The sequence below is a fragment of the Drosophila mojavensis genome, unplaced genomic scaffold (assembly GCF_018153725.1).
Source record: "Drosophila mojavensis isolate 15081-1352.22 unplaced genomic scaffold, ASM1815372v1 contig_16, whole genome shotgun sequence".
Lineage (NCBI taxonomy): Eukaryota > Metazoa > Arthropoda > Insecta > Diptera > Drosophilidae > Drosophila > Drosophila mojavensis.
In genome coordinates this window covers 6610050-6630066 of record NW_025318693.1, presented here as the reverse complement: position 1 = coordinate 6630066, position 20017 = coordinate 6610050, and the positions used below count along the sequence as shown (strand labels likewise).

The window sequence follows — 20017 nt, the reverse complement described above, 5'->3', positions numbered from 1 at the left end:
TAGATTATAGGAAATCCCGTTGCGAATACGCCATAAGAAACTTCGAGGGGCGGCAATCAAAGCAGAGCTGACTCTATTGGGGAATGCTTGTGAATGTCTGTCTCCGCCCTCGTGCTCGCAGCGTGAGCAGTTGTTGGCTTATCAGCGCAAAGCTGCTTAATGCGTACACCTCTGGGAAATCTAGTGCTTACGTGACGTGCATGCCAAAGCTGAACTTGAAGAAGCCATAAAAGCAACAGCCTGTTGCATGCCACACACCATTTGCAATGCTTTTCCCGCTGCTCTTAGTGAATCTCCTCGTAGCTGGTGTGCGGCTGGAGGAGCAGTTGATCTATCCACCACAGTTCACCAGGGAACGCATTGTGGGCGGCGAGGATGCGCCCGAGGGCATGGCACCCTATCAAATCTCCCTCCAGGGCGCGGCGAGCGGGCAGCACTCGTGTGGCGGCGCCATCATTGAGGAACGTTGGATTCTGACTGCGGCACACTGCATCCATGGCAAAACGCCTGAAGCCTTTCGAGTGCTTGCGGGCACCCAGGACCTGAAGAAGAATGTGTCCCGGTACTACTACGTGGACAGAATCCTCGAGCACTGCGACTACGAGCCACGCAAGTATCGCAACGACATTGCGCTGCTGCATCTGAACGAATCGATTGTCTTCGACAATTCCACACAGCCTGTGCAGCTGAGCCACGAACCGCTGATGCCAGGTGACTGGCTCCTGCTCACCGGCTGGGGCACCCTGTCGCTGGGCGGGGAGGTGCCCGCCAAACTGCAACGCCTGGAGGTGGAGTATGTGCCCTTCGAGGAGTGCCGCCTGGCGCATGGCAACAGCAGCCATGTGGACATAGGCCACGTCTGCACCTACAACGACAAGGGGCGTGGCGCCTGTCACGGCGATTCGGGTGGCCCACTGGTGCACAACGGCAAACTCGTCGCCCTGGTCAACTGGGGCATGCCCTGCGCTAGAGGCAAGCCGGATGCCAGCGCCAGCATTGCCTACTATCACGACTTCATACGCACCCATCTCAGTCTGCATGAGGCGGCGGCAGCGGCAGGAACTGAGGAGCTGGCAGCTTGGAGGAGTAAATCACATTGTCATTAATCAAGGCATAGGGAGAGATTCACCGTCTCTACAGAGATGGAGGAAATGTCGAATGAAATCTGAGCTTGGTCTAAGAATGTCTTATAATAAAGCTGACTTATCGACTGACGAAAGACCACACAAGTTTATTCTATTCTATTCTAGATAGCTAGAGCAGATATATGAATAAATCAGAAAATAAAATAATAATAATAATATTTTGAATCCTTACTTTATTTTTATCTATCACTAATCGTACGGATGCTATAAGCGGAGTCGATATAACTGAATTCTACTATATATCCTTTACGTGATCAGCCAATCCTTCTTCTGTCTCTTAGATACCAATCCTTATACCGAAACATCTCGTTTTTCAATGGTTTCAAGGTAATAACAACTTTAAAACTTGCCTTGATTAAAATTAATTAGATATTGTTTCATAAATTTAGGATTTATAAAATTCAGTAAATTAAATTTTTTTTTTTTTTTTTTCAATAAAAAATTTTTAATACGGATTGGTTACAGGATGTACTTAAACAACTATAAATTCGCTTATAAACTTAGACAACAATAAAATGCGAGAGTTCAACGGGGATGTGGACGAACTAACTAAGATTCGCAATGGGTGAGCAATGAAGATACTTTAGAACTGATTCGAGGGCAGATAGTGATTGTTGATTGGCCCGTTGCCAATGAGGTTGCCATTGAGGTTGCCATTGATGCTGCCACTCAGGTTGGCGCTGCCACTGATATCGTTGGACTGCTGTTGCTGTTGTTGCTGTTGCTGCTGCTGCTCCTCCTCCTCCTCTTCGGGTGCGTCCAGAGAGCCAACGACGGAGGTGATTGGCGCCAAGCCCTCGTCGGTGATGGTGGAGCTGCCGCCCAGAGCATCGTATTGAGTCTGGATCTGGCGCTGAGCATTGAGCGCCTCCTCCGGAGTGCGGTACTTGATGAAGAACACCTCTGGCTTGTTGATGTGCTGTGGCGCCTCGGCAATGGCGTCCTGCAGATCGGCGGCCGTTGTCTTCTTGGCCAGCACATAGACCACAGTTTTCTCCTGCTTTAGGCTCTTGGCCAGATTCAGGGCAGCCGCGCGATTCGTCTGGGCGGGCGTCTTCACGAACAGCACGTTGTAGTGGTTGCGTGGCTGCTGGTTCAGCTGCTGGAGCTCATCCTGAATCTCGTCGTCAGACTCCTCGGGCGCGGTGTGAATGAAGAAGTTCTTGGTGACGATTGGTTTCTTGGGAATGCGAACGCGTGGACGCGAACGACGCGTCTGCTGCAGCGGCGCCGTCTGGAAGTTCACTGGGAAGTTGGAGGGCATGGGGAAGGGAGCGGGCAGACGCTGAGGCTGCGAGTGATACTGCTGGCCCACAGGTGGCAGATACGGCAGTGGCACGGCTAGAGGCGGCAGCACTGGGTGCGATGAGTGCGACTGCTGCGACTGTTGCTGCTGCAACTGCTGGTTGAGCAAGTGAGCCACAACAGTTGGCTGTTGCTGTTGCTGCTGCTGCTGCTGCTGCTGTTGCTGTTGCTGTTGCTGGCGGTAGTTGTAGCCCTGCTGCGTGAGGCTGATGTCGGCACGGGCCAAGGCGAAAGCGGCCACAAGAATGGTCTAAAGAGGAGAGAAGAAGTTTGGTTTAAGCACTGATAATCCATGAGATATATACATATGATATATATATATATATATATATATATATATATATATATATGTATATATATTTTGAATGTCCAGTTAAATCCATTGAAAACGCACCACAAATATCTTCATGCTGCTGCTTGGGACTTAGTTAGTTGCACACGCTGTGGCTCTGGCTGCTCTCTAGCTGGCTGTGGGTCAAGTGGCTGTGATGATGGGTCAAGCGCTGACAACGCCTTTTATACGCGGCCAAGCAGCGCGCCAACAAGTTTATAATCGGAAACAAATAATGAAACAGCAGCAACGGCAGTCACAATCAAAAAAAAAAGAAAGAAAACAAAAAAATTGTTGCAACAGTCAACAACATTTCATATGCAAACAGCAAACAAAGAGAGATAGCATGTGTGTGCGTGTGTGTGTGAGTGAGCGAGACGGAGATAGGAGGGCGTTTGGGTGGCAAGTGGCAGCTGGCAGTTGGGCCTTTTTGTTATGCCTCAAAACAGTCCATTGTGTTGGACCAACAAATCAAGTGGAGCTCGCTCTGACAATGGACGAAATAAAGTTGTTTGTTGACTTCACCCTTTTACCTTACCCTAGTTTGACATGACATCATATGAATGGAGCTGCAGCGGCTACGCATCTTCAATATCAATATATCAATTCAATATATCAAATGTGATAGGGCTGCACTTAAAACAGGAGTAATAGTGGTAAAAATTTAGAGATAAGATCCAACATGAACCAGTTAACAGCAGCTGAGTTGGGCTTAATTTAGCTTACAAATTAAATTGATTACTATTGCGTTAACACAAATATTATTTAATTAAATTAATATTACTTGAATTTCTATAATTTTTATTTACAAACTTGTCAAACATAAGTCTTAACATGATTTCTTTTCAGTTTTAATTTTTAGCTTACATTTTATGTTCTTTCTAAGGCGTTCCTTTAGTGAACGAATTATACATATTTAATTTATGCAATGATCGTCTTGCCTTTCTTTCTTCTATCTGAATGAATTTCATTGCTACTGTCGATATAAACTAGAGAAATTCAGATATTCATGCCTATTCATTAAATGGCCTCTCCATTGACAAGCAACAAAAGATATATTTTCTCATAAATTTATGTATTCTCAGACTATGCATAAGTAAGTAATTAAGTTAATTGTCACCTATTATTGTGAATGGCTATAGCCTTTGTCTAAAAGAACACTACAGAAAACCACTTGGCAAGCATTCATAACAGATAAATATTATATAGATGCCTAGTCCCATTAGAGATAATTAAAAAAAAATATACATAAATTCACAAAATAATTTTAAATAAACATTTTGAGAATATATTCACATTAAATATGTTTTAGGTTTCTATGTTTTTCTTTTTTTTTTTTTTTTTTTTTTTTTTTTTTTTTTAACAGAATCAATTTACTATCAATTGAAACCAATTAATTGAAACCATTAAAAAATTTCTTGTCCTTGATTTTTTTATTGTCTGGAAGAAAAATTAATTTAATATATCAATAAGGTTTTAGTAAAGTTTATTAAGCACAAATCTAGCATAAACATATTCTAAACATATTTATAGAATCAGTTTTATTCATGGTCTAAATGATCAAATATTCCGTTCACATTCCGATGAAATATAAATATTCAAGACTTTAATTTTTTAGCTCTCGTTATATTTAAAGATTTAAATATAAGTATATATATACATATATTTACATTCGTACATACATACATACGCGCCTTTAGATACATATTTATGTCATTTTTATTTATTGTTTTTTTTTTTTACAATCCATTGTTTTATATTTAGAGCGTGTCCAAAACTTTACCTAACAAAAGAACACTCTATAGAGCAAATATTTTGCCAAAAATTTTTATTAATTTTATTTAATTATGGCGAAGATAAAATAATAAATCTAAATAGTCAAAGGGAAACAAAAGGTGTTAAACAAATCATAAATGCTAAGGAAAATAATAAACTTTGCTATGTGTTGGAATTATTTGTATTGAAGTTGAATGACTTAGGCATTTGTCATGCAAATATTCCGATAGATAGCGACGAGGCTACAATCGCTTGGTTACAATCGATCTATCCGATCGAGCCGACTGTACCAGCTGGAAGCGTAAGAGGCCAAAATGCCAATGCGTGAATGTGAATGCAAATGCAAATGGAATGGGTATGGGGTTTTGGGTTTTGGGCTTTGGGAGACGGCGAAGCCTCCTTATTTTGCGTGCTGTAAAGATAACGTCAAGGTCTAGTTTTTTGTTGTGTGCAGCTATATCGAAACACATATTAAATTTGTCAATTTTAAATGCGCCAAATTGATACAAATGCCCGCATACATATCGTAAATATATATAGCTATACATATATAATCCAAATTCATCTATTAAGCAGTTGCGATACACAAAAGTGAAGGTAAATCACTTTGTCAAATCGAAAGCTCTCGTTTTCAGTTCGGTCTCCGTTTAGTCCCCGTTTTATTCAGTTTAGTTTAGGCTAAACGGAAATGAGTTGTCATAACGGGCATTATCTAATTAAGCTGGACAGTTATGGTAAATAAATGTGCAGCCCACTAATTTATATGTAATCCAATTATGATAAGGTAAGTCATATTCGGCCCACCCTGCACTCTTAGCCAATGTTGCGCCCTAGTACTAAGCCAAGCATTAAATGGGTCAACTTATGCAAGTGTCTAATGCAGTTTCAGCCCCAGCTAGCACCAGATCCACAGATCTACTAACTGTGTCCAACCGGAGCTAAGCAAACAGGTTTCACACTTTCTCACGCCATCTGCCCCAGAGGCATGATCCAAAGCGAAGTAGCGAATTGGAAGGGGAAATCGTTTGCTTCACATTTAATAAATATGCAAAAATTAGTAAAAGCGCTTTAGTAAACCAGTATCCGGCTAGAAGATAGGTATCTTGCTGATTTTACAGCAATTTATAGAAATTTTAAGCTCTTTTATTAGAATTTGTAAGCAATAAAATATAAAATATCTTATATTTATTTATAAAGGTTATATACCAAATGGGAAATATCTAGTCGTATGGATTATATAAGAATTTCTTTAATAATCATTTATATATATAGAAAATTCTTATAGAAACTTATTCTAATCTCAACTCTTCCACCTGCTTATTAAATCCATATTTATACTTGAACTTAGAGGAATCTTTCCAAATATATACCCTATATGCCCTCTATTCATATATATATATATATATATATATATATATATATATATATATATATATATATATATATATATTTAAAAACTATCTCCAATCGACTTCCGTTCGTAATGTGAAACCGAAGGTATTTGCTTTTATTTGGAGCTAACCGCATTTCGCAAATCTTAAATCAAGAGCTGAGTTTATCTGAAAAAAATAAATTTAGACCAAAATATAACACATCGTGTTGATAAAATATATATAAAAAGTGAATGCAGCAGGCGCGGCATAAATTTTCATTTTCGTAACAAGCTATGCTTCTTCTTTTCTATACTTTTTTTGTTTAATTTATTAATTTATTGTGTAGCTAACGCTTCACACGGTCAGATTTTGACATTGGCCTTTGTTTGCTGTGGTAATACGACGTGGCTGGGGATTATACGCATACGCATACGTCGTAGCCGTAGGCATAGGCATGCGTCCAACTAGAGTCTGATTAGGTGCTCGAATGACTAATGCACATTTGATTATTGGCCTCAAAACGATTCCAGATTAATTATACTCTTTACGCTGCATTGACAAATCACAAAATGCCTAAAACGCCAGCCAAAACGCCGTCTCTAAACATTTATGCCCCAAAACATTTATGCTAAGTCTCAAAAACGAATCGAGTCGCGTCGCATCGCGTCGAGGCAGCAAGAAATTAATGAATGAATTCAAATTGATTTCATAGACATCGCGTCAGTCACGAAATTTATATATATAAATATATATGGAATTATCTAGAGATTGATTCATTCGCATTTTATATCAATTAAGTGGCTAAGCCTTCAGGCAAATCTTTATGCCTCACTAAAGGCAGAGAGATCTCTATTTAAATAAGGCTAGTTTCTATTTGCCAGTTATTAATGGATGTTGCCAAAAGGCGGAACATAACATATATTATCAGAAGAAACTTTTTTTATAATGTTTGTTAAAGCCATACGGGGTACTCAGAAGAAACTATGATAAATTACAAGAGTATGAAAATAGGATTACAGACTTTAATTATAACCTCGTACTGAATATGGAATACGCAAGTATATAATAAAAATTTTAAGTCTGTAGTTTATGTGGCTTACAAGATCAGGCAGACAGACAGATTATATCGTCTCAAAATCTATATATTTTGTAAAGTCTGCAATGTAATGATGTCTAATGATTCAATATATTGATGCTTCAATTCAAATACCACCACGTACTCTTGTTCACGTAGAATTCTTTTGCTGGTATATATACGTAAACAAAAAGTGCTGCATAATTTTAGGTAGCTAAATTAAGTGGCGCCATCTATATGTCAAGTAGTTGCTTGACCACTGAGTTTACAGCAAATTGAATCTAAATGAAGTTTAAATATAAGCAAAAATATCAACAGTTTTTAGCATGTATATGTTTGCACTAGGTAAGGCTTAGAGTAATCGAACTGAATAAAGAAAATAATAATAATAATGATAATAATAATAATAATAATAATAATAATAATAATAATAATAATAATAATAATAATAGTAATATATAGATATATATATTTCTATATGCATGTAAAATAGGTCTCCAAGCAAATTTTATAATTTATAAATAATTGAAATTTTATTTACATACATATATGTTCCCTCACATACATATATACATATGTATGTAGGTAACTTCTCTTTAAGCCTATCAATTATAGAAATCTTATTTAACTGGACAAATAGCCTAATATTGGGTTCCATAAACTTGACCACGTTAATTGGTAAATAAAAATCAACAACAACAATTAATCAGCACTTTGAAAAGAATCAGACTTCATTGCAGCCATATACTTATTCTAGTTTGGTACCCTATATAGAGTAACCGATACTAACTGTCCATTACTGATATCACTGGATCTGATTGGTCAGTTGACTGTGCTCAAATGCTTATCTGTATTATAAGTATTTAGTCACACACTAAGTCAGGTGAATTTCTTTTATCGCGTGCCTATGGACATCATTAAAGCCATAAAGTTGACCAACTCGTGCCGCATTCAGAGAATCACAATGAGCAATGAATATAAACCCGATGATAATATACATACTATGTGCTCACTTACTATAATTAGATGTTAGACCCACAGGTATTTATATGGCAATTATTAAAGCGAAATTGCAACAAATAATGTTGTTAATTTCGCACTTTTGAACTTTGAGCAAAGCCGAACGCTTTCAAGTTACGCGTTGACCACAGAACCCAGAGAAGAACGCAGACTGGAGTGCTTATAAAACATTTATTTATATTTAGAGATAGATATAGTTATAGGTAGTTTAAATTTAAGGCACATGCTTTGAATGTCACATCAATTGACTAGTTGAAATTTCATCTGGATTTATTTGAATCCTGCCTTCAAATAATGAGTATAATTTCTGTGTGTCTGGTATGTCGTTGCTCTCTGGTTTGGATTTGTCTTTGGTGTAGCTCTCTAGCTGGCGCTCCTTCACAAATTACAGCTGAGATTGTTGCACTGCCACGCCCAGCAACAGCATTAGTCCTAAGCTCAGGCCGGACATCCTGCCCGCTGAGTTGCGCTCCTGCAGCTGCTGCACCAGCACCACAGCTCGATTATTCTCGCTCTGCAGTTCGCGATAGTTGTTGTGGAGCTGTTTGTCTTCTTTGTACTCGATCTCCTTGAACTGATTCACCTGATCCAGTGTCACTGGGTGCGTGTCGGTCAGCACGATCCAGGTGACGGCCTCTGCGCAAGTGGGCGTGGTCAGCGACCCGGCATAGGTGAAATATGTGTCCACACTTGGCACCAGATCGTCCACGGCCAGGCTATCCGCCACCAGGGTGGGCACATTCATCTGATCGTATTTCTTCACTTTGTCCAGGCTCTTGATGATGCTGCCAATGGCCTCGTTGGGCGTATTGGACACATGATAGAGCACGCCGATCACCGTGATGCCATCCTTGAAGTTAGCTGCCATGCTCATGTTGGGATAGATCTTGTTGCGATGCACAATGTGCACCTCCAGGGGAAAGCGTATGTCGTTTATGGTGTGCTCCGACCACCAATGCATATGGATTTGCTCCACAACAAAGTCGCTGCCCAGGCCTCCACCGCTCAGCGTCAGCTCGTGAGCAAAGCCCGAGAGTTGAACTGAAAATCGAATGGAATTTAGTATCGTTAAATTTATATGTATGGATCACGGCGACTACTCACTTGAGTGACCATTGTTGACCATTTGCAGTGCGCCCTGATGCTCGTCGTAGTTCTCAAACTTGAGTGGACTGAACTCGCCTTTCAGCGCGCCCTTCACGTGCAAATTGATGGGACTCTGTTTTCTGCCAGTGTCACACAGACCGCCCCACTTGGGAAATGCTATAAATATATCAATAAATGTTATATATAAATAAACATATAAATGTAGAGAAATAAACATAGCTGGTGGCTAAGCAATGGCAATTGATTATTATAAAAATAACAATTATGTAGCACTGCAGTAAATAATTTGATCATGCGGGATATTTCCGCACTTATTGTACATACATATGTATGTAGATAGAATTTAATATATTTTATTAAATTTCTAATATAAATTAAATTTATTAAACTTAAGAAGAATTCAAGGAAAATTAGTTGTTTATACATTTTGAGTCCCTTTCTTTCCTTCTTTCTCTCACGCTCCCTCTCTTTCTTTCTCTCTCTCTCTATATATATATATATCTATATATATATCTCTCTCCCAGTATTTTTAATACTTTTACTTTTCTCCCTCTCGCTCGCTCTCTCTCTCTCTCTCATTCCTTCTTGTTGGTCGGTCTCATTCTTCCTCTCTCTCCCTCTCCTTCTTTTACCCTCTCTCTCTCTTTCGTGTATCTCCTTTTCTATCATTCTTTCTATCCTTCTCACTCATGCTACCTTTCTAGCTCCCTCGCTCTAGCCAACTTTCATTCTATTCCTAGATCTTTCTACCTTTACCTCTCTCTCTCTCTCTCTGTCTGCCATTCTTACACTATTTATGAGAGTGCCTTTCTGTCTATCTCTCTCTATCCCTCTATCTTTCTTAATATTCCACTGAAGCTATCTTTATCACATAACTACTACCCTAGTCTATTACAGTTGCCCTCAATTTGGTATTCAGCAAATTCCGTGTCTGGTTGCAAGTCCATTTACTTTGTCGTTTTCGAATTTTTATGCGCGGCAATTTGGCATAATTTAGATAAACGCTATTTGTAGAGCTATCACAACTGGGCATTGGAATGGGAGACACTTGACTGTGATCAGCTCAGCCACGAGCGACTGCGGCTATGCAAATGCACGTTGATTAACTAATACGAGCTTCAATGAGTCCAACAATGAACTCGAATTTAAATATAGCTCCAAGCACATAGATATACGAGTTTATACATATACGTAAGTTTTATTGGCTCTACTTACGCTCATCCTGATTTTTGTCCAGGTCCGGATAGCCCCATTCGCTGGCTGCGCTGAGTGCCAAAAAGCTGCAAGCTGCAAGGCAATAAAGAAAAACTCAAGTATACGCAGTGTAAGACTAGAGCAACTCTAGGCAACAAGTTAAGCGCCCTCATTGGGCATTTTATGTTCATGTTCATGTGTGTAGATATACATATATAAAAAAAATGTGTAATTATTTATTTTCTGGGTACTCTTCAACTTGACCGACATAAAAGTTTGCCGCTAAACACGTTTTCCGGCCATCAAAATGGCACAGAATGTGCATTGTGTGCCATAAAAGACAAGTTAAATGAGCAAAGAAGGGCAGCAGCAGTGCTCTATATAGAGACTACACATAATGTGATATACTTCGACTATTTGGCAACGATTGGCACCTTGCACTTGACTTTGGCCGGCCAAACATGCGCTAAAAATAATGCCACGAATTTATGATGTCGCCGTGCGGCAGCAAAAGCAAAAGCAGCGCCAGCGACAGTTCGTCTATAAACATATTGTATACTAGATGTGCATTATTTATATTTTAATTGCATTTGCAAATGTTTGCATAACATAAGTAAGATTTCGTACTGGCTGACTATTGAATATCCTAAGAGCTGGCTGACTGTTTGCCGAGTTGCCGTGGAGATAGGCCAAAGGCCAAATCTATCTAGAAAAGCGTTTCGAAGAGATGTCTTGATCTTACAATATAGAATGAGCCTTCCAAAGACACATGTGTGTATAAAGGAAAATTACATATACATTATATAGTTATTGTTCAGCTCTTGATCTGCATTATGAGCTGTCTTAGCACAGTCGACGTTGCCATATAGCATAGCATAGCATATATAATATGACATACATAGCACCTTGCTCAACATGGTCAGCTATCTTAGCTCAGTATATTTATACTAATTAGGCTGAGCTACGTCAGCTCACTATGTTGAGCAAGAGCTGACTGGGCCAGAGTTGAACAACTTCTTACAATTCATATACACACTTTCTGCATTTAGAAACTTCCTTTGCCTGCGACATTCAATTTCAAGAAATTAGTCTACCCCACTTAACCACAAACACGACGTTCAGTTGATAATACAAAAAATCTGCAATATAAGTAAAATTGCTTTTTTTTTCGTTATTTTTAAGTCGAATTGGATTTTTTAAAAGCATTTTGGCAGCTAAGCATCAGCATATGTCAACCAGATATTCATGGTTGTGCGAATTGAAGATTTTTTTTTATTTTTTTTTCTCAAGATATATATGCCGTTAATGATGCATTTTGACCCATCCGAATAACTCTCAGAGTGTTTATTTAGCCATCAAGGGGTTAATAAAACAGCTCATAAAAGCAATAGAGAAACGAAAAGCTCCTGATTTACGATTTGCCAAATCTTTCAAATATATTTATGCTCCCATTTGACACTAAAGAAAATAGAAAGAGCTATATAGTATATGTGGATATATCATATATATGCTTTCACCCAAATGACGACAGCAGCTAAGAAAACAATTTTTCTGGATTTATGGTTTGGCGAACTGTGCAATATATTGTTTTCAATTTTTTTTTTTTTTTTTTGCTGCTAAGCTTGTGCCTAACAGCTGATTTGAAAATAATATTTCTTTTAGAAATTCTAGTCGATATACGCCAGCTTTTACCCATGATTTTTTATTTATGTATTTGGTATTGAGCACATGAATAATGTAATTTTGATGTTTCCAATTGCAGAAACTAATTATATCTTTGTACACAAATGAATTTAGGAACCAGACAAACGTTTCGCATGGAAAATTTTTTTTATGGGTCAATTTGGAAAAGACTATATCATTTGGAAATGCTTTCTAATTTATTTTCAAAATAATATTTTGGTATTTGCAATTTAAGAAAATTTACTGCTGCTTCAAGTTGAATTTTTATTTGTTAATTTAACGACTTGTACTTTATATAGAAGCTATTTATAATATTTTTAATGAGTTTTACTTTTGATGACAGATATCTATATGATCTAAGTTCTCTTTTACTCATTCAAATATTTCGATTTGATGTTCATTTATTTTATGAGGTATTAAATTATGGGAACTTTAATATTATAATTGAGATTTGTCTAAATTATATTTCAATTTAATTCGTTATCTCTTCTATTGAGAAATATTTTAAATACCTGTGTTTAACCATATGTATTCCCACACTTAATCATCTATATTTGGTAAATGGCAAAAGATTGAAACCGATTTCTGTCTATGAACAGACATGTAGATATGGCTAGATCGACTTTGCTCAATCATTTGTTAATGGAATACTAAAGCCTAAGTCGTTTTTGTATCAGAGAAATATAAACAAATTTCTAAGCCCAAACTGGACGGGGTGTACAATGAAGTCTACAGATTCTATATACCTAATTTTGCACATTTTATATGCAAGATCTAACACATTCACACATTTGAATGTCATAACTATGCCCTGAACATTTCATTCAGATTGAACAACTTGAAACACAGTTATTTAATAATAGGGCTGACATAGTGTGGGAGACTGGAGGTAAATGTCTCTATATGTAAATATACATGTGTGTGTGTGCCTATCTATACCTAAGTATATATACAACAATAGTTCAAGCAGTTTTAGGCCAGTTAAGACGCCAGTGCATTTGGTCTGCTTGCTTAGCTTTTGCGGCTCCTTTCGATTGCCTAATCATTTCCGCTATTGATAACGGTGAACACCTTTAAGACCTGTCATCAATCATAATTATGTGAGTGATAATAAAGTGAAGAGCCCTCAGTCTTTGTTTATCTGTATATATATGGCGAGATTAATTTCACAACCTAATCCATCAATCATTGTATTGAAGCACAATTTATAAATATTTTAATTGCAGCAACAACTAAACGATATAGGAGCGCGACTATCTATCGGAAGCCAGATACAAACTGATATAGTTAATGACAGCCGCAACAGTGGCAGCCACATGCAACATAGGGTAAATTGTAATTAACATTCGCATGCAACGAAAAAGCAATTAAAACTTGTTAAAAGGAGGCTGGGCAGGGGCCGGGGCAGGTGTTCGGGGAGGTGGCGTAACAATTACCCGGAGTGTTGAACAAAACTGCCAACAAAACGATAATTGCATCGTGGATACCAAAACAATGCGAAAAATTGCACAAAACCGAGAAGAGCGAGAAAGTTGAGACGGACGGAAATTGAGAGTGAGAGAGAGAAGGGGAGAGAGATAGAGAGGTGCAAAAGCGAAATATGCAACTGATTTGATAAATATTTTATGCCTTATGAGAATTGGAGTTTGACTTGAGGTGGGTATATCAATTTAGAGCAAGTGTTTGTCAAATATTATAGGCTAATATCGATAGAGCTTAAGTTAGATTTGGCTAATACAGATATATAGATATATGTATGTATATATACGCTATATATCAAAGTTGAGATAAAGTACTCTTTATATATTTCTTCTTCTTCTTCTTTCTCTCTATATGATAATCTATCTCTATATTTATCTTTCTGTATTTTAGTTTTGATATTGAAATCTTTGAGTACTCTGTGAGCTCACACTTATGATCGGACAACCCTCAGGAACTAAGAGCTCCAAATTTATATAAACCTTACTCAACTCCCTTGAATCCCATATGAATTCAAATCAATTTTGATATGATATTCATCAAATTGGAAAGCTCTCCTTTGAGTTGCAGGAATAAATCTGCAAAGCCAAAGTCAAAGTCAAAATGAAGGACATCTGCCAGTCGAGCATGCTCAGCTCATCGCACTCGCAGCTGAATGTTTTTCGATCTTGACACTTAAAGTACTGAGACGTGGCCACAATTGCCTCGTCTCAACGCCTGTCAGTGTCAGAGCGATGCACATGTCAACTTTAGCAACGACACTGACATGCGTTTGGCCGGATTTGACAACGGGATATCGTCTGCTTGTGTGCATGCGACAATGTTCACGTTTAGTGAGTTTCTCAGATTTGCAAGATTTGCACTGTCAGCATTTGTCTCGATTTGGCTCTTATATTATTGTTATTGCTTATAGCATCTGCCCGCGATTTTTTTGGCCATGTCAGCTGAAAACAATTGAGGGAATTTCGCATGCGTTGCGATAAAATGCCATCGGCATTGCCATTTGGGCTTTGGCGAAGGCCAATTCCAATTTTTCGCCTAATCACTGCACGCCAGACGCCCCTCTCGGTGATTTTCCATATATTGTAAAATGTATTTACTTTTCTTATATTATCCAATCAAAGACGCTCGCTGATAAACGATTTTCGGGAGTGCGCTCGGTTTTATGCTCGCTGTGTGATAGCACGATAATGCCAATATACAAATTATTATCATACAGTGCGGGTCATGTGAACACGTTCAAACTGATAGACACTCATAAAAACTCATAAAAAGAATGCAAATTGAAAAAGAAACACTCAAGCTAAAACTAAAAATTAATTTTGCAGATATTTAGTTGAACTGTCAAACTGTAGTAACTCATTTTTATTTTTATTAGTCCTTACTTCAATGAAAAATATTTAATTACAGCTACCTGAACTATGAAATGAGTTTAGTTTGCATGATCAAGATTATAAATACTATTACTCATGCATCGGCACTACTCATCAATGAATTGTAATACTTGAAACTAAAGTGTTGAAAGTATGATAGACAAACTGATAGCGGATTTTACTTTGCACTCATTGTCATTATCATTATGATTATGATTATTCATTCATCAAAAATTAATAAAAAAGTTAATTGAAATATGTTTCATTGCTGAAACTGATATTTAATATGTCCGCAACTACTTCAACTATGAAATTAGTCTAGCCTACTTGAACATTTGAATGATATTAGCATTATCATTCATATTAGTCATTGACTATTACAGATATAAAAAAATTGAATTGAAAAATATTAATTAATTAATATTAGTCATAAGTTATATATGTATATATGAAATCTGATAAGTTATACATATGCGCTGTGATTGATTAGCAATTTTGAATGTTAACGAGATTGATTGGTTGATGCCCTTTTGTTACCATTTCATAGAATAAACAAGGAGTATATTAGTTTTGTCTTTTTTTATATATTGTAATTTAATTATAAAGTCTCAAATTGATCTATATATCGGAACTCCTCGTTGCCAACTGGGAATGAAGACGTCAGCTGAATGTAGTCTTTGCTTTATTTTGGCTTTTATGAATGAGTTTTATTAATTTTATGACATTGATTGTCGGTGATCGATGCCAATGCGAAAACTTTCCGTCCACATTGATGGCAATGGGCTCGTCTGGTCTGGTCTGGTCTGGTCTGTTCTGTCCTGATCTTTACGCATATCAAAGAACTCAAAATGCACTTATAAGTTATAAACAAACAACTGATAAGCCCAAATCAGCAGAAGAACTTAAGTAGTACATTGCAACTGATTGGCGATTGTCTCCAAATACAATTCATATATGAATAAACACATATATATATAGTAATCTCTGTAAAACGGAAGCTGATAGCTGAACTATTAATATTTGTCCCGGGGTTGAGGGTCATGCGAATTGTGATGCTTTTCACACGCTTTGTTGCACTTTAAATCGAAAACGAAATACGAAATGCATTTTCATTTTCATTTTCCGACATGCAAAAACTTAGACTTATCTTAAATTGATATTTTTCAAGTTGAGTTGATTTGAATGCACAGCTATCAGAGTTGTAGCTATCGGAGAGGAAGCGTCTTGAATGAAACTCATTACAGAGCAGGGCAGTTGCCCTTAGTTAAGTGTGGCTCGATTCACTCGCAATTATCAAAGCAAAATAATCAATTGACGCACAGCTCTGGGGCCGTTGCCGTTGTATAATCATTTAATAACATACGACACAGGTATATATAATTGTCCCATTATATCTTGAAACAAAATCTTTGCTAATCTTTAATACAAAAACCCAGAAGCTCCAAGCGCTCTACTGTGTTATCATGGCGTGTCTTGTTATTAAGTTTTTATAGTCACAGGTCCAAATCGAAATCGGAATCGAAATCGAATCGGTCTCACGGGCAAGCACGACAATAAAACTTTATACTTATTCCCAAATAATTGTTTAATATGTGCTTATGCATGTCCAATGGGCGCGCTTATCAAAATGCTTTATTATTTGCAACGCTTTATCAGCGATTTGTGGAACTCAATCTGAGAGAAGAGTGGCTATAGAGAAATCAAAAATAATTTACGTACTACTCGAAAATAATGTCGTAGATTTCAGTGATCGACACTTGATTGATAGCATAATAAATATAATCGTCCTAAGAAGGTGCTTTAACAGCTCGAGAACTGTTAGTTAGCTCGAGAAACTGCTTAGAAGCTAATCCTGAATTACAAGAGCTGCATCAGCGAATACAGTAGTGATATGAAAAGGGCATAGCAACAGTGAGTTGTCCGAGAGCTGAATGAGAAGAACTCATAGAGAAAGAAGAATGTGTGGAATCATGAACTGAACATGAATTGCACAAAATTTTATTTACGTATTATTGAGAACTTAAAAGGAAAAATTTGAAAAGTATTATAAAGACGTGATCATGAAATGGAGAGCTCTCGTGACTCTTCAATACTGAGAGCTGATCGACAATAGATCAAGAAATAACTAACAGTAAACAGTTCTCAATAAAACCTTAACGACTACTGAGTTCAGCTCGTGTTTGACTACATTGACCTTATGAGTGTGATGTGGTCAGTGAAAAGGCGCGGGTATTTGCCAGATTTTATAGGCGCCGCTGACTCAAGAGCCTGACTTATCGAACATGTTTGAACGCCTTTGCTCGACCTGCTGAACAGTTAGGCAATTGATAATAAAATTCTGTTAAATTGCCTAACAGATAATGGTTTACCTATGTTTATTCTAAATCTGAATGACGCATGGTATTGAAGTACTTCAGAAGTTGCGTGAGTCGACAGTTTTATCTGATTCCCAACAACTTTGAGTATGTGTTATGTTTTGTTAATTAGCTAAAAAAGCAACATGGTCAAAAATCCCCTGATGTGAGGTAGAAACTGATCTACTTAAAAAAAAAGGAAATAAAAAACAAATAAAGTACACCATAATAATTCATAAATATCCTCAATCTAATAAAACTAAAGATTTTTCAAATTTAGAATCGTTTTCTTGAATTATCGACCGAATTATCAATGTAAGATCAATCTAAATTTATTATACTGGAAGGCAACGACTCTGTGGCTTATAAGCAGACTATATATGAAGCACAAGACGTGACAATTCGCAATTTTGATTGTGCAAAACTTTTGTAGAACAAATCTGAAGAATGTCTGTGCGAAACACATGTAATTACACTCGTTTACTGCAGCATTCCAGCATAGTGGCAAAATATCTACTTAGAACTATGGAAACATGCTACAAAAACTCGACATAAATTTTTTAATTTACCTATAATGGCTAGGAAATGCATCACGATATTTTTGCAATAGAATATTCTTTAATTATTTTACTCAATTTATTTATTTGTATATTTAACACACTTTCACTTTTATTTAGATTAGTTTAAAGAGCGACTATTCAGGACTCGAATCCCTTGCGAGCTCAATGACAACTCCATAAAACTGAAATGAAATCGTCGCCTTTTATAACCAAAACCGAGGCGAACCGATACGAAGAACAGAACCCGCAGCCCACAGCACAGAATGATTACTGAATGCCGTACGAGCATCGGGCGAATAAGTGCGCATACACACATACAATACAACGATACAGACACAAACACATACCCGAACACATACACACACAGTCGCACACAATTGCACGCAGAGAGACGGTAAGAATTGAATTGGATTATGGCATCGGCACATACAGTTTGGCCGTTTTTTCGGGGCATTCTATGCTCGCTCTCCCTCACTCTCTCACTACATTTTGTACTAGCGAAAAGACCACAAAATGGAGCTGATTAAACAACTGCAACAACTATTGCCATTACAACAAGAAGAGCAAGAGTAGCGCAGCAGCAGCAGCAGCAATAGCAGCGCGAGCCGAAGGCAGCCGAGCGAATTGCAATGTACCGAACGATTGCGGCGTCGCTTCGCTGCCCACGCCGCTGCAGCGAAGCTGAAGACGCTGCGATTAATTGATAAGCAGCGAGTAAAGCTAAATGAGCAATAAATAGGCGTAATAAACAGTACATAGTAGCAACAGCTGTTCAAGAGAGGTAGTGAGCCTGAGAGAGAACGAGAGAGAGAGAAAGCCGATCCAATGAGAAGAACTGCAAAACAGCGTGAACTCTAGCAGCGCTGCGACTGCGACTGCGACGCCGGAAGTTACGTTGCGGCAGCTGGAAAATTTCCATTCGCGAGCCTTAATTTTGGCCAATGGTTGGTCAACGCTGCAAATAAATTTAAATTAATATTATTAAGAGGCTTAGGGGTAGATTCTGCACAAACGATTTGCTAATTTAAATTTTGATATCAATTAATGCGGGGTCAAGCCACAGATGCTTCTATTCTAGTTTTTGTTTTTGCAGGCCACTTTACTACATGCAAGCTAATTGAAGAGACGAATTTCTAAACGAAAGAGAGTGAGTATGTGGGTGCGTGTGTGTGTGCATGCGTCTATTCATGTATGCTGCCTTTTGTTGTGCTTCGCGTCGTTAAACTGCACTTAATACATAACAAAAGTCAATGTCAAAAACAACATGCTGCTGTTTGTTATCGACTGCGCTGTCGACAGTTTAATGAGTAGCGCCCATCCGTGTGTGTGGAATAGAGAGTTGCTGAGAATTTTTTTACCTATGCGGTTTGAGTATAAATCAAAATGCATTTCCGCTGCAAATTGCTGCTGACGCTCGCTTGCGTTTTGTGCGGTTTTTTCAGATATGCGAACATTGATGGCATCAATCAAAAATATTTTAATCAGGTTAGGTTTTAGATTTTGATTTAGCTTTTTAACAATCAAATGACTAAATATCATGTCTATAGCCAGTCTTTGAATGTAATAATAGACAGTAAACAGGTATTTTATTTATCGAAAATAACAACGGTTTATCAGCTAATTAACATCTAAGTGCATTTAGCTGCGTGCGACTGCATTTCAGAAATAACAACAACAGCGGCAACAAATTAAAGCGGAAAAAGAAACACATTGATGAAAAGGCACCGTCACGCAAGTTTTTCCCAGCGGAGCATAAAATGAAAACAGAAAAAAAAAGGCATGCATATGACCCCAAAAGCTTATAAAATTACATTAAACGGCAAAGGTCTGCAGCATGTTTCGTTTAAAAGGCGCCTATAAAAATGTAACTTGATTGCCATTAGATGAATTTAGCAAATTGAAATCAAATGAAATTCAATTGAGTTGCGAGACACATCTGATTTGTGGTAATGGCATCGGTTCAATGATCAAACAACTCAATTAATTCATCCGCGACGAGCAGCAATGGGAGAAAATTGTCTATTTTTCTCCCCTTTGAAATGGAAATCGAAATATTTGGTTGCCCGCGCATTAACACGCAACTCTGTATTGCTTGCAGCCCTGGTTGCTTATCGAAAGTGTAATAAAAAAATCAAAAAGTTGGCAGCGCCCAGTTGTTTGTCAGTTTGCAGCGTTGCCCCTCTGTGCGCTTCATGTCACATATGTTTTTCGAGTGTGATTTGAAGCAAGCATTGGGTTATTT

The 20017-nt window shown here is 37.7% G+C and overlaps 3 protein-coding genes across 3 annotated transcripts; 1 reads left to right on the top strand and 2 right to left on the bottom strand.

The window, feature by feature from the left end:
* Positions 1 to 260: 260 nt before the first annotated feature.
* LOC6573218 (chymotrypsin-2) lies at positions 261 to 1303 on the top strand. Its single transcript, XM_001999272.3, has one exon. The coding sequence runs from the start codon at positions 267 to 269 to the stop codon at positions 1104 to 1106; it is 840 nt and encodes a 279-aa protein (XP_001999308.1). The 5' UTR covers positions 261 to 266; the 3' UTR covers positions 1107 to 1303.
* A 299-nt stretch (positions 1304 to 1602) lies between these two features.
* LOC6573219 (putative mediator of RNA polymerase II transcription subunit 12) lies at positions 1603 to 3256 on the bottom strand. The gene is made up of 2 exons (XM_001999273.4): positions 2845 to 3256; positions 1603 to 2700 (listed from the first exon to the last, which is right to left on the bottom strand). Exons 1-2 carry the CDS (start codon positions 2857 to 2859, stop codon positions 1729 to 1731), a joined length of 987 nt encoding a protein of 328 aa, XP_001999309.1. The 5' UTR covers positions 2860 to 3256; the 3' UTR covers positions 1603 to 1728.
* A 4926-nt stretch (positions 3257 to 8182) lies between these two features.
* Positions 8183 to 18037, bottom strand: LOC6573220 (putative carbonic anhydrase 3). Its single transcript, XM_001999274.4, has 4 exons — positions 17785 to 18037; positions 10348 to 10419; positions 9130 to 9288; positions 8183 to 9066 (listed from the first exon to the last, which is right to left on the bottom strand). The coding sequence occupies exons 1-4, from the start codon at positions 17804 to 17806 to the stop codon at positions 8411 to 8413; spliced, it is 909 nt and encodes a 302-aa protein (XP_001999310.2). The 5' UTR covers positions 17807 to 18037; the 3' UTR covers positions 8183 to 8410.
* Between the last annotated feature and the right edge of the window lie 1980 nt (positions 18038 to 20017).

Bases quoted from the DNA above. Each gene is read 5' to 3' on its own strand.
- LOC6573218 (XM_001999272.3), top strand. From the start codon at position 267: ATGCTTTTCCCGCTGCTCTTAGTGAATCTCCTCGTAGCTGGTGTGCGG.
- LOC6573220 (XM_001999274.4), bottom strand. From the start codon at position 17,806: ATGCATTTCCTAGCCATTATAG. The intron at 10,420-17,784 runs GTAAATTAAAAA...ATTGCCTTGCAG, and splicing joins GCATTTCCTAGCCATTATAG to CTTGCAGCTTTTTGGCACTC. The intron at 9,289-10,347 runs GTAAGTAGAGCC...ATATATTTATAG, and splicing joins GGACAAAAATCAGGATGAGC to CATTTCCCAAGTGGGGCGGT.